Source organism: Sphaeramia orbicularis, chromosome 7 (genome assembly GCF_902148855.1).
Source record: "Sphaeramia orbicularis chromosome 7, fSphaOr1.1, whole genome shotgun sequence".
In the NCBI taxonomy this organism is placed as follows: domain Eukaryota; kingdom Metazoa; phylum Chordata; class Actinopteri; order Kurtiformes; family Apogonidae; genus Sphaeramia; species Sphaeramia orbicularis.
The window spans coordinates 54,238,970-54,252,239 of NC_043963.1; the positions used below are offsets into that span (position 1 = coordinate 54,238,970).

The following is a 13,270-nucleotide window of genomic DNA, read 5'->3' on the forward strand; positions in this document are numbered from 1 at the left end:
TATATATCTATATATATATATATATATATCTATATATATATATATATATATATATATATATATATATATATATATACATATATATATATATATATATATATATTCACACACATAGTGTTTTAGCTCAGTCACATCCCACACCACCAGACTTCTGAACATCTTCTTTCCCTGGGCCGTGCAGACTCACTGTGATGTGAAAAAAACATTCATGCATGTGCCTCATGTCAGACACATGTATTGTTTACACTGTTACATGTATGTTTACATTGTTACACTTTTACATGTGTTTATATTGTTTACACTGTTACACCTATGTTTATATTGTTACACTTTTACATGTATGTTTACATTGTTTACACTGTTACATGTATGTTTAGTGTTTACACCGTTACATGTATGTTTATATTGTTACACTTTTACATGTGTTTATATTGTTTACACTGTTAAATGCATGTTTATATTGTTTACACTATTACATGTATGTTTATACTGTTTACACTGTTACATGTATGTTTACATTGTTTACACTGTTACATTTGCACATGTTTATACTACTTTTATATTTTTTAGATTTTGCTCTTTCATACAGTATATCTCTAATTTGCACATATTTTGATTGCTATTTTGTCCATCCATCCATTTTCTTCTGCTTATCCGGGGCCGGGTCGTGGGGGTAACAGTCTAAGCAGGGATGCCCAGACTTCCCTCTCCTCAGACTCCTCCTCCAGCTCTTCCGGGGGGACCCCGAGGCGTTCCCAGGCCAGCTGAGAGACATAGTCTCTCCAACATGTCCTGGGTCTTCCCCGAGGTCTCCTCCCGGCAGGACATGCCCGGAACACCTCCCCAAGGAGGCATCCAGGAGGATCTGAAACAGATGCCCGAGCCACCTCAGCTGGCCCCTCTCGACGCGGAGGAGCAGTGGCTCTACTCTGAGCTCCTCCCTGGTGACTGAGCTCCTCACCCTGTCCCTAAGGGTGCGCCCAGGGTGTTCCAGGTGCACGTTGGACTCCGGCAGGGCTGCCCTTTGTCACCGGTTCGGTTCATTGCTATTTTATATTATTTATTTTTAAAATATATGTATTATCTGTATCTTGTTGTGTTGTTATTTAGATGTAAGTAAGTGCACTGTCGCTGGTACAGACCACCTGTAATTTCATTGTACAACTGGTGTAATGACAATTAACCCTATTCTATTCTATTCTATTCTATTCTATTCTATTCTATTCTATTCTATTCTATGCAAACACACACACACTCACACTCTTTTATACTGTTGTTGTTATTTCTGTATATTTTCATATATCCTTGTACTTGTTCCTATTTTTTGTGGTTATTGTTTCAGTTGCTTCTGGAATAAAGGACTCCTTGTTTGTCATTTTCAGACATGTGATTTTCGCAAATTTACAATTTTTTTCACCTATTCAAGTAGTCATTTTAACTGAATCGAACTGAAGAGAATAGTCGATAGATTAATCGAATCCAAAAACACTGGACATCTGCTGCTGTAACATCAGTGCGGTCCTCCAAAGGGGAGGGGGGCACCTGTGAGCAAGCAGCAGAAATAATCAGTCGAAGAAGAAGAGAAACCCACAACAAACGCAGCCGCTGCTGACTGTGGACTGTGGTTAAATGTGAAACTGAAGTAGTGTGATCAGTGTCGGGAGGCAGACATGGAAGGGACCACCCTGTAGTCTGGACCACAGGGACATGGAGGAGATAAGGTGGGTCACAAAACCATGAACAGTCCGTCTGATGGTGTTAGGTTGATTTTATATACAAGTTATTAGAAAAAACAAAAAAAAAAAAACAGTAAAAACCAGGGGAATGTCACTGTATTTAGTGAACAGGTGACACATGTTGACTGAACTGTAAACTAACCATAAACTGACAAAGACACCAAGAAAAGATGAAAGTTAAACAGATCAAACAACAGGACCAAAACAGTTCAGTCTGCAAACACATGGGAACAGTTTATTATATCTGTGAATATCAATAATTATCATGATACAGGTCAAATCATTATGTTTGTAAAGTTAAAGGCTGGTTGAACATGTGTAAGTTATTTACAGGATTCTTTGTGGTCACAACAATGACAAACACTTTACAAACAGTGACAGGATTTTAAATTATTATTTATTTTTCGTATCTGTTTTATCTCTTGTGATGTATATTCACTTATTCTGTCTCTATGAATTAATATTGGATTACTGAAGCATCTATCTCAAATAGGCTCATTTTTTAGCTTAAGAACTCTATTTTATGGAACTGTTGACAAAATTTCAGTATCACTTGTAGAAAAAAGATATAACTGATTATGTAAAGTTATACTTCTGACGAATATGTAAATGCACTATTAACTTTAATAATAATATTTGTTCAGACTCATGTAAATGCACTATTAACTATAATAATAATATTTGTTCAGACTCATATATGTAAATGTACTATTAACTATAATAATAATATTTGTTCAGACTCATATATGTAAATGTACTATTAACTATAATAATAATATTTGTTCAGACTCACATATGTAAATGTACTATTAACTATAATAATAATATTTGTTCAGACTCACATATGTAAATGTACTATTAACTATAATAATAATATTTGTTCTTGTATCAGTGATATTTTCAGTCTGTGAATCTGTTGAACTAATCCTTCAACAGTACATGTATGTATAAAGGTTCTGTCCAATCCAATTATGAGTCAAATATGCTCTGCTATTATCTGTATATATCACTTCAGTTGTAATATGTGTGTTCAATAAAAGTTTCTGATCATATTTGTAGTGTTTTAGTTCCAGTCAGTCTTTTATTGTGATACTGAACAAAGGTCCAAACTGCTGTCCCCATGTCACAACAGATTTGTGTTCATAAAAACTGATTATTCAAACATTGGAGTTTGTAAATGTTTTAATGGACAGTGAAAAAAATATTGAAACCTAAGCTTAAATGTCAAGAAGAATGTTCAACATAAAAAATTGTTGTACAGAAATAAGTCAAACAAAACAGTATTGGAGCATTTTGTGTTTGTGTGACTTTGTAAAATCAATCTAATACCTGAATCTGAAGGAAGGCGTTGGTCATCACTATGTTTTTGTGGCTCAGTCCTACATGGAATGAATTCAATGGACAGAAAAGCTGGAAACACATTTCCTGTGCACTACTATTATTATTATCCACCAGTGTGGATTTTCTTGCATTCATTTTTACATACTGTACATGTTTTTTGCAAACATTGACAAATAAATGTAAGACTTACAGTCTGTGATAGAAGATTACTTTTACTGTTGAAACCCTTTTGTGTTCAGCTGAAGGTGTTGAACCATCAGTAACAGTAAACCAGTGCTGCCACATCCCTTTTCTCCTTTTGTGTCACACTATTGAGCTCATACTTCATTTCTGTGACTTCTTCATGTCTTTGTTTCATATTTAGTCGTTCTGCCTCTTTATCAGCCTCATGTTCTACTTCACTGACTGCTCTTATGTTCTTTGCTGTGTTTGTTTCGTTGCCTGCCGTCGATGCGTCAGTCTGATTTCACAGAATCTGATTCAATGCTAGGTTTTTATTACCTGTCAGGAGGTATTGTGATCTCTTTGCTTTGTGTGTTTGTTTGTTTGTTTGTTTGTTTGTTTGTTAGCAACTTTACAGAAAAACTCTTGCACCCATCTTTCCCAAATCTTCCCCACAGATAGGCCTAGGCCCTGGGACCAACCCATTACATTTTGGTCCCAGTAGGCCAAAGTTCAAGGTCACAGCAAGGTCACAACATCTACAATTTTCCTATCTGTCATCATTGAGCAATTTTCCAAAATTCATAAAAAAAATTCAAAACGACTCCGATTAGCCTCCAATTTGATCCACCTATAGCTTTAGAACAGTATCTTGTATCTGGCACAAAATTGTCCACATCCACTGTGGAATGTGGACTCTGTGGACATTTAAGTTTAACATTGAAAATCCCATTTACCACACATTTAAAATTGGAACTCAACAAATATTGATTGGAACTGAATATACTTTGACAGACACATGACTGGTACCAAGCTTCAACTTTTCCTGCTGTATGGAACAACCTGGAAACTGTTGAATTTCAACAGGAATAGTCGATCCACACATACAGGGTACTTGGCAGAGGTTTGCGTTCTCTGAGCACTTGTTTCTTTTGTGCTTCGTGTCTGTTTTATCATTTTGGCTTCACCAGTTACTTGTAAGTCTCTGAAATTATATTGCAACACCACACCCTAGAATTTTACACAACAGAATGCTTCAGCAGTGTGGTCTTCCTGTTCCTGTTTCCTGTTTCAACATGACCGTTACCAACGTCTGCACTGAGTTTTCCAACCCTTAGACTGGGGTTGCGCAGCCACACGATGTTGACTGTCCAAACTGAAACCAAAACAATGAGTAGACATTCAGGTTCTTAGTCTGTTCACTAAGGTGACAGCAGAATAAACTTAACCTCCTCAGACTCAGCTATGGGTTTTCTGTCCACATTTATGAACAAGAGTTTCACAACTATATGCAAAAAAAGAAAAGAAAACTGTCCACCACAAAGGACATTCCATAAAAATTTTAAAATCTGCATCTGAAAAAACTGTTGCATCATGATGTTTCCAATATATATAATTTTTTTTTTTTTTTAAAAAGCTGATACTTTGCTGACATTTCCTGGGTCTCAGGAGGTTTAAGACATAGAGTTGAAGTTTTCTGTTCACATTATATTATAGGTAAACATGAATAAAGGCCATTCATTTGTGCTGCATGCTCTGATTCACTCTGTAGGTGTTGACATTTGAATTCAGAGGATGCCAGGAAACTCTGACACAGAGCAATTTAATTTAGATGTAGTTGACCACCACCAGCATGTGAATGAATAATGGATTAAACATGTAAAGAGCTTTGAGTGCCTGAAAAAGACTGTAGAAATCCATTTATTATTATTATTATTATTATTATTATTATTATTATTATTATTATAAACTCTGCCAAGTGTAACTCTGGAGGATATGTTTTCATCGTGGTCTGTCTGTCTGTCTGTCTGTCTGTTAGGAAGATGACTCAAAAGTTATGGACGGATTTGGATGAAATTTTCAGGACATGTGGATACTGGCACAAGGAACAAATAATTAGATTTTGGTGGTGATCGGGGGTGGGGGGCTTGGGGGATGGGGGGGTGATCTGCCTTGGTGGAGGTCTGTGCCCTCCTAGTGCTTTTCTAGTTATAATAATAATAATAATAATAATAATTATTATTATTATTATTATTATTATTATTATTATTATTATTATTATTATTATTATTACCAGTCATATTAAACTGCCATCTTTAAATATGCACTGGTCTGCTGTGTGTGTGTGTGTGTGTGTGTGTGTGTGTATGTGTAAAGTTGTTGCATCTTAATAATGTGTTATTTTTCTCTTATTTGCACTTATTACTTATTTATTATTTAAATAAATCTCTGTACACTGGACTGGGCAGCAGGTGTTATTGGAGAAAATAAAAACTTTGAATCTATTCGGACTTTCATCTGATCACAGACAAACTGAAACATCCTCATAAATGTGAAAAGGCCTGTTTGTTCATGGGAGTTTTTGTGATTGTTTGAATCGGTTCTTTCCTTTGCAGTCCTCTGCTGGGTGTCCGTCCACAGGAGGACCCAGAGCTCCTGTCCCCAAACCTGAGGCCCAGACACCAGAACCTGGTCCCCACACCATGTGGACCGGTGAGTAAGGCTGTGCATCGGCAAGAATCTGGTGATACAATACAAATCACAATACTAGGATCATGATACAGTGTAAAAACGATAACTAGTAATTGTTGATTTCATTCAAGTTTTCAAATTAAACTGACTCAGAAATAAAGCTTTCCATTTACAACCCACAAAAACTTGTCTGCCCAGCAAATTTCTGTCATTGTTGTCCTAACTAAGATTTTCTAAACAGCACAACAAAGATTATCAGCTTTTGAGTAGATTTTTTGAGTCAAGTTGGGAACCAGAGGGAAACCCCATAGATGACTGACGTGCACATGCACACATGGTCTGAACAAGTCTGAACTGGACCAGGGGCCACCAACCCTGGTCCTGGAGAACCACTATCCTGCATGTTTTAGATGGATCCCTCTTCCAACACACCTGATTCAAATGATAAACCTATCATCAAGTTCTGCAGAAGCCTGAGTACGACTGTCAGGTGTCTTGATCTGATAAGGGGCTAATAATTATGATGTAAGATTTTTGTCACATATAATAATTATACATTGACAAATAGGACACTGACTAAGGTGACTGATAATAGGGGAAGGTACAGGAAGGTGGTAGAATGGAGAGTTCATATTGGGCTGGGAGTTGCAGCCGGTCAACTGTCTGGTCAGTTAGACCAGGCGGAAGTGGGGGTGGGGGTGGTCATCAAGACAGTCTGACCCATTCCCCTCTGTCATGGTACCTACTTAGAACGTCATACAGCAGTCAGGCCACACAGGTGTGCCACCAATGGGGTCAAAGGTCCCAACGCCCAGAACACCTGTTCCTGGAGCGACCGTCTGAAAACACCCTGAGCCAGAGTGGCTTTGCTCAGACTAGTGTGGAAATCCCAACTCCTCCCAAAGATTTGGCTTCTTCTAAAGCAGGCCTGTTCAAATCCAGTCCTTCAGGCCTGGCATCCAGCATGTTTTAGAGGCTTTCCTCTTTCAGCACACCTGGAAGAGGGAAACCTGTAAAACATGCAGGATACCAGCCCTCAAGGACTGGATTAGCCTACGTCTGTCCTAAAGGAAGGCCTGCCTCTCATCTGTAATAATGGTATATTCCTTTGACAAATGAAAGCACGGTTTTTTGAATGGATAATGTAATGTTGTGAGTTGTTTTAACTTGAAATTTGATGTTTTTATAAAGCAGAAATGTGTATTTATGTAACTAGCTAAGTCAAGTTTTTTGTGCTGATAATATAAAATAAATATTTGTTTTAACTCACAGTTTTAAGTTGTAACAACAAGTGATTAATAGTTGAATCAACTTTCTTAACTTTGAAAAGAAAGTATATATTGAAAAGAAAGATTATTTCCTGGAAGGATTGAATTATACCAGAAATATGCACAAACACTAAACACATTTTTATTGGATCAGAACAGGATCTAATGTTGTATCACAACATTATTCTAATTCTCCTAGTTTCCAAAGGAACTACAATCTGCCTCTCAGACAGTAAAAAAGTGCTTTTCAGATGCTTCAAATAACCATTATTTAATAATAAAAAAAAAAGTTAAACAGTGATAAATAACATATAAACGATAAAGAAAAACAAAAATGAACCTCCGCCATATCTGCATTTGAATAGATACTTAAAAATAACAACACAGTGCTTTTTAATATCGATACAGTATTGTGAAATGAAATATTGCGCTATATTGGAGAACTGATGTTTTCTAACAGCCCTAGTGAGGACGCAGGACAGGTTTTCTTCTGATGACTCTTCCTTGAAGCCCATATTTGGCTCCGGGGGGGGGGGGGGGGGGGGGGGGGCACTTTTGCATGATACTGTTTACTGTATACTACTGTGATATACTGTTGTCAGAAATGAACATTAGGGTGGTTCACAAAATAAACTTCCGCCAGATTTTGCCAGATCGCTTTTTGCCTTGTTCCAATTGATATTAGAAGCATCTGTACCAAAAATGGAGTCAATTGCTGCACATTTAGCAATGGCACACTTTTTCACAATTTTGAAATTGTTAACGTTCCATTTTTGAGCACTAAGAGCTTACCATCAGGCACAGTGGATGGCTAAGGCTATTTACTGCATCAAAATAACTTTATTCGAGGCCCAGACAAGTCTGACATTGAAGCAGAAGCAATCCATGAGGAAAGTTACCAACTTCGGCTGTTTCGTCTACATAATGTTTTGGCATGAGGGTTCCCTGGTAACACATGCTCCAAAGAATGATTTGGACTTGACCCAGAGTTTGCATCTATATCTGGGTAAAAGCATTGCAGATGCTGCACTGAAGAGCATTGGATGACATTTGTGGTATCTGTCAGAAGAACTCATCGCCCTGGCATTTTTTGATGCTCGCATTGATGCTGAAGAAAAGGAGGCAATGCTGAGAAATCTTGAAAGACGCCCTGGGAAGATGCTCCAAAGACTTGATGCCAAGTCTTTCTTCCACAAGAACAGTCCAACTACCATCTCTAGCCTCGTCACTCGCCGCTAAATCCACTTCTTTGAAGTTCTTACTGAGGGCCAAATTAATTGCAAGTAACCCTGATGATGGGAGCTCCATTCTCACAGATGAGAATCTGAAAAGACAAAAAGTCTGTTCCTTGAAGGTCATCAATGACAGTGCAGACAGAGGCATTGCCCTTATTAAACGTTGTCAACAATCTGTGCGAAATGAAGACCAAGAGCAATTTTTGCTCCACATTGTGCAAGGACACAGAGATAAAGTATCAAAGAGAACAAAGTCATCTTACATGGAATCTAGTGTTGGAACTGTTCTAATGTTGGAACACATGTAGCAGAAGTACTGGGAGAGATTATTAATGAGCAGATTTATCTTTGTATTGTTCAAGTTATGTTTCTGTAAAAGTTACGCATTCTTATGTAGAACAATAAAAATTGTGAAAAAGTGCGCCACCCTTTACTGGCGTCCTATTGGCTCAATTTTTGGTACAGATGTTCACAATAGCAATAGGAACAGTGCAAAATATGATCTGGCATAATTTAGAAAACTCTTACTTTTACCATCATATTGTGAACCACCCTAATGAACATGCCGTTTTATGACACTCCAGTGAAAATGTGGGTTTACAGTTTTTGTTGTGTTCCCCCTCCTGCAGAGGAAGAGATGGTCGGAGCTGTCCTGCCCTCTCAGACTCTACTACTCTTTCACCATCCTGTCTCTGCTGGTGCTGGTTGGGATCACCCTGTCCAGTATCGTCAAGCAACGCATGAGCAGAGACGTCTCCGATGAGGACAACTTCACCGTGTCTCTCATTCTGCTTGTCGGAAACTGTGAGTTCTACTTTTAGCAGGAAGGAAGTGAAGCACCATGAGGCGGTAGAAGTTGCACAAAAAAAAAAAAACCCTGAATAAAGCAGTACAAGATAAACACAGCGTCACTGTGGGGAAATGAGCCCATAATATATGCAGGGTTTCTACAGCTGGTTTACTGTTTTTAATGACTGGTTCCTGACATTCTACGCCAGAATAAATGTTTCTGCTCAGTTCCATGAAATGACTGAATTCTACTGACAAATCAAATCTAATTTTATTTATACATGGTTATTAAAAAAAGAATGAACTGATTTCATTACGCAATATTTCAATAAGGAAAAGCAACAGAAAACTCTAGCGAAGTCACAAGTATTTTACTCACAATCAACTTTTCTTTCCTGTCTTCCAAGTGTTCAATGTGTCCACCACCTGCAGCACAGACAATATCAGTGCGATAAGAGAGTTCCTCCCAGATGCCTGTCAGCATATCACCATCCACTGAGTTGATCGCTGTTGTTATTCGATGTTTAAGGTCATCGAAGTTAGTAGGTAGTGCTGGAACACAAACGCGATCTTTTACGTATCCCCACAAGAAAAAATCACACACAGTGAGGTCTGGGGATCTTGCAGCCCAAGCAGAGAGAGGATTTACTGAGGACTGGCCATTCTGAGAGTAAACAAACAACTGAACGTTGCCGGATGAACGACTACAGCGCCCCCTGTGGCAGCCGTTCAAAACTTAGAAAACTCCTCTTTCAGATGGTCACTGATTCATTCCATGATGATGCTTGAGAACTGAAGTAATGTGTCATGAAATCGGTTAATTCTTTTTGTATAGCGCCAAATCACAACAAAAGTTATCTCATGACACTTTACATTTCGAGCTGACCAATTCACAGACACCAACAGAGAGAGAGAGAGAGAGAGAGAGAGAGAGAGAGAGAGAGAGAGAGAGAGAGAGATTGGTGGCAGGGGGAGGAGGGGGGAGATGGGGGGAGACACATGGATGCACAGAAAACTGGACTATAACTATTAATCATAAGGGGCTGTGCACTTTTAATCCACCTCAACTGAATATAGTGTAAGATTGTGTTGACAGTTACTGCCCTATAATTAACATTAGATTGTCTTTGTGTAAATTTGGTGCAGATGTGTCAATGTATTCTTCAGGTAATGGGATTACGTTTGGAATGGACAGACAGACGACAAAACAATGACAATACCCCTTTGGCCCGAAGTTGGCCAAGGGGGAAAAACTAGAACTGCTGTTACTAGTATAAGTACAAATACTGTTATCAGTTAACTATTAATACTACGACTCCAAGTACTACCAGTGGATATACTGTTACTGTAACTGTTAGTACCAATACCAATCTAGGACAACAGATGGAAATGAGCTTCTCTGCTAAATCTGGTGCATGCATCTTGTTCTTTGTAACTAATGCCAATACACAATGTCCTGTAACTAAATAAATAAAAACAAATACAAATACAGCAGGCCCAGAGATGATCCAGGGACAAGTGTCTCTGCACAAATCTGTCCAAATCTATTCAGCTGGAGCTTCAGTCCCATGTTTTTAGACCTAGACGAACCTTATTGATCCACAAGGGAAATTACTTGGTCACAATACACAAGCAAAAAAGAAAGGAAAGTAAGAATGAGGAGATAAAAGCAATAGAATACTCTAATAAAGCATAAAAAATACAAGATTTCCATTTGTACAAAATCTGCACACTGTCCTGACACCAGAAAACCTCACCAGAGTGTCAGATGTCATTTAATCTGCCCCTTAAACCACCACAGACCACTGCTGTTACAGTCTGTTTCCTCCTTATGAAGCCCTTTTTCCTACTGGGCCTTTTACAAAGATGGCACAAACTAACTGACATTATAAATGAAATTTAAAAGGGCTGAGTCCTGCAGACATGAAGACAAATCAAGTCTTGGTTTTGGACTCTTAACTGGATTAGTTTGGTGTTGTAGGACTGTGTGAGGTTGCCAAATGATCATCTGACTTCCCCTGAGTTTTCTCTGGTTTCTGGATTCTTAGATTCAGAGTCAGATGAACTTTACAGATACAGTTTAAATGACCTTTATTTCTCAAGAGGAAATTCATGAAATATCTAAGGACTTTTTTGTTATCTTAAATTTCTTTTTGAATAAAGTTGGACTGGATAGTCTTGCAATATTTTAACAAACATTTCCACATTTTCCAGATTTTTCTAACTGTTCATACATCTCTAACAACATCAGTGTTTTTTAATGAATCAAAAATGTGATTACCCTCAAATGAGTTTTTCACTGATGTCTTAATTACTTCAGAAGCAGCAAAACATCATGTTAAACAAACTCCGCAGGTTGACAGAGTAGTATTAAGTATTTAGACTTTAAAATATTCAGAAATAACCAGAACATTCTTTAGAGTGTGTAGAATAAAGTGTCCTGACGTTAATGTCAAAAACGTCATTGTTTTGGATTTCAGATATAAACTGAATTAATTCACAGCCACGGGCTGACGCGTCATAGTGAAAGTAAAGGCAGGTGTCTGACACAGGACGGTGGGGGTCCCAGTGGGGGGGCGGTCATTTAGGCAAAACAAGGTAAATGTACTAGTGCAGCACCGCTCATACACAAGGAAGTTCAAAGTGCTTTACAAAGACACTGAAACACAAACAGTTATAAGGACAGAAGCACTTTTTACCTCTGCCAAGGAGGTTCTGTTTGTGCCTGTCTGTCTGTCTGTCTGTCTGTCTGTCTGTGTCTGTCTGTGTGTCTGTGTCTGTCTGTCTGTCTGTCTGTGTCTGTCTGTCTGTCTGTCTGTCTGTCTGTCTGTCTGTGTCTGTCTGTGTGTCTGTCTGTCTGTCTGTCTGTGTCTGTCTGTGTGTCTGTGTCTGTCTGTCTGTCTGTCTGTCTGTCTGTGTCTGTCTGTGTGTCTGTGTCTGTCTGTCTGTCTGTGTCTGTCTGTGTCTGTCTGTCTGTGTCTGTCTGTGTGTCTGTGTCTGTCTGTCTGTCTGTCTGTCTGTGTCTGTCTGTCTGTCTGTCTGTGTCTGTCTGTGTGTCTGTGTCTGTCTGTCTGTCTGTCTGTGTCTGTCTGTCTGTGTCTGTCTGTCTGTCTGTCTGTCTGTGTCTGTCTGTGTGTCTGTGTCTGTCTGTCTGTCTGTCTGTCTGTCTGTCTGTGTCTGTCTGTCTGTCTGTCTGTCTGTGTCTGTCTGTGTGTCTGTGTCTGTCTGTCTGTCTGTCTGTCTGTCTGTGTCTGTCTGTCTGTCTGTCTGTCTGTCTGTGTCTGTCTGTGTGTCTGTGTCTGTCTGTCTGTCTGTCTGTCTGTGTCTGTCTGTCTGTCTGTCTGTCTGTCTGTGTCTGTCTGTGTGTCTGTGTCTGTCTGTCTGTCTGTCTGTGTCTGTCTGTCTGTCTGTGTCTGTCTGTGTGTCTGTGTCTGTCTGTCTGTCTGTCTGTCTGTCTGTCTGTCTGTGTCTGTCTGTCTGTGTCTGTCTGTCTGTCTGTCTGTGTCTGTTTGTCTGTCTGTGTCTGTCTGTCTGTCTGTCTGTCTGTGTCTGTCTGTCTGTCTGTGTCTGTTTGTCTGTCTGTCTGTGTCTGTCTGTCTGTCTGTGTCTGTCTGTCTGTCTGTCTGTCTGTGTCTGTCTGTCTGTCTGTCTGTCTGTGTCTGTCTGTGTGTCTGTGTCTGTCTGTCTGTCTGTGTCTGTCTGTCTGTATGTCTGTGTCTGTCTGTCTGTCTGTGTCTGTCTGTGTCTGTCTGTCTGTCTGTGTCTGTCTGTCTGTGTCTGTGTGTCTGTGTGTCTGTGTCTGTGTGTCTGTCTGTGTCTGTCTGTCTGTCTGTGTCTGTCTGTCTGTCTGTGTCTGTCTGTGTCTGTCTGTCTGTGTCTGTCTGTCTGTGTCTGTGTGTCTGTGTGTCTGTGTGTCTGTGTCTGTGTGTCTGTCTGTGTCTGTCTGTCTGTCTGTGTGTCTGTGTCTGTGTCTGTCTGTCTGTCTGTGTCTGTCTGTCTGTCTGTGTGTCTGTGTCTGTCTGTCTGTCTGTCTGTCTGTGTCTGTCTGTCTGTCTGTGTGTCTGTGTCTGTCTGTCTGTCCATGTGCAAGATAACTCAAAAAGTTATGGACGGATTTGGATGAAATTTTCAGGAAATGTTGATACTGGCACAAGGAACAAATGATTAAATTTTGCTGGTGATCGGGGGGGGGCAGTGATCTTGGCGGAGGTCTGTGCTCTCTGAGTGCTTTTCTAATGTAATGCTTTGAACACTGACAACAAGGAAT

The 13,270-nt window shown here is 39.3% G+C and overlaps 1 protein-coding gene across 1 annotated transcript in view; it reads left to right on the forward strand.

Moving 5' to 3' along the window:
• Nucleotides 1-1,591: 1,591 nt before the first annotated feature.
• LOC115421816 (uncharacterized) overlaps nucleotides 1,592-13,270 on the forward strand; it is a 38,869-nt gene continuing 27,190 nt past the window's right edge. Inside the window, exons 1-3 of the mRNA XM_030137760.1 lie at nucleotides 1,592-1,721; nucleotides 5,636-5,732; nucleotides 8,844-9,018. Coding sequence (XP_029993620.1) covers nucleotides 1,708-1,721; nucleotides 5,636-5,732; nucleotides 8,844-9,018 — 286 coding nt within the window. The 5' untranslated portion in view covers nucleotides 1,592-1,707. The remainder of the gene's footprint in view (nucleotides 1,722-5,635; nucleotides 5,733-8,843; nucleotides 9,019-13,270) is intronic.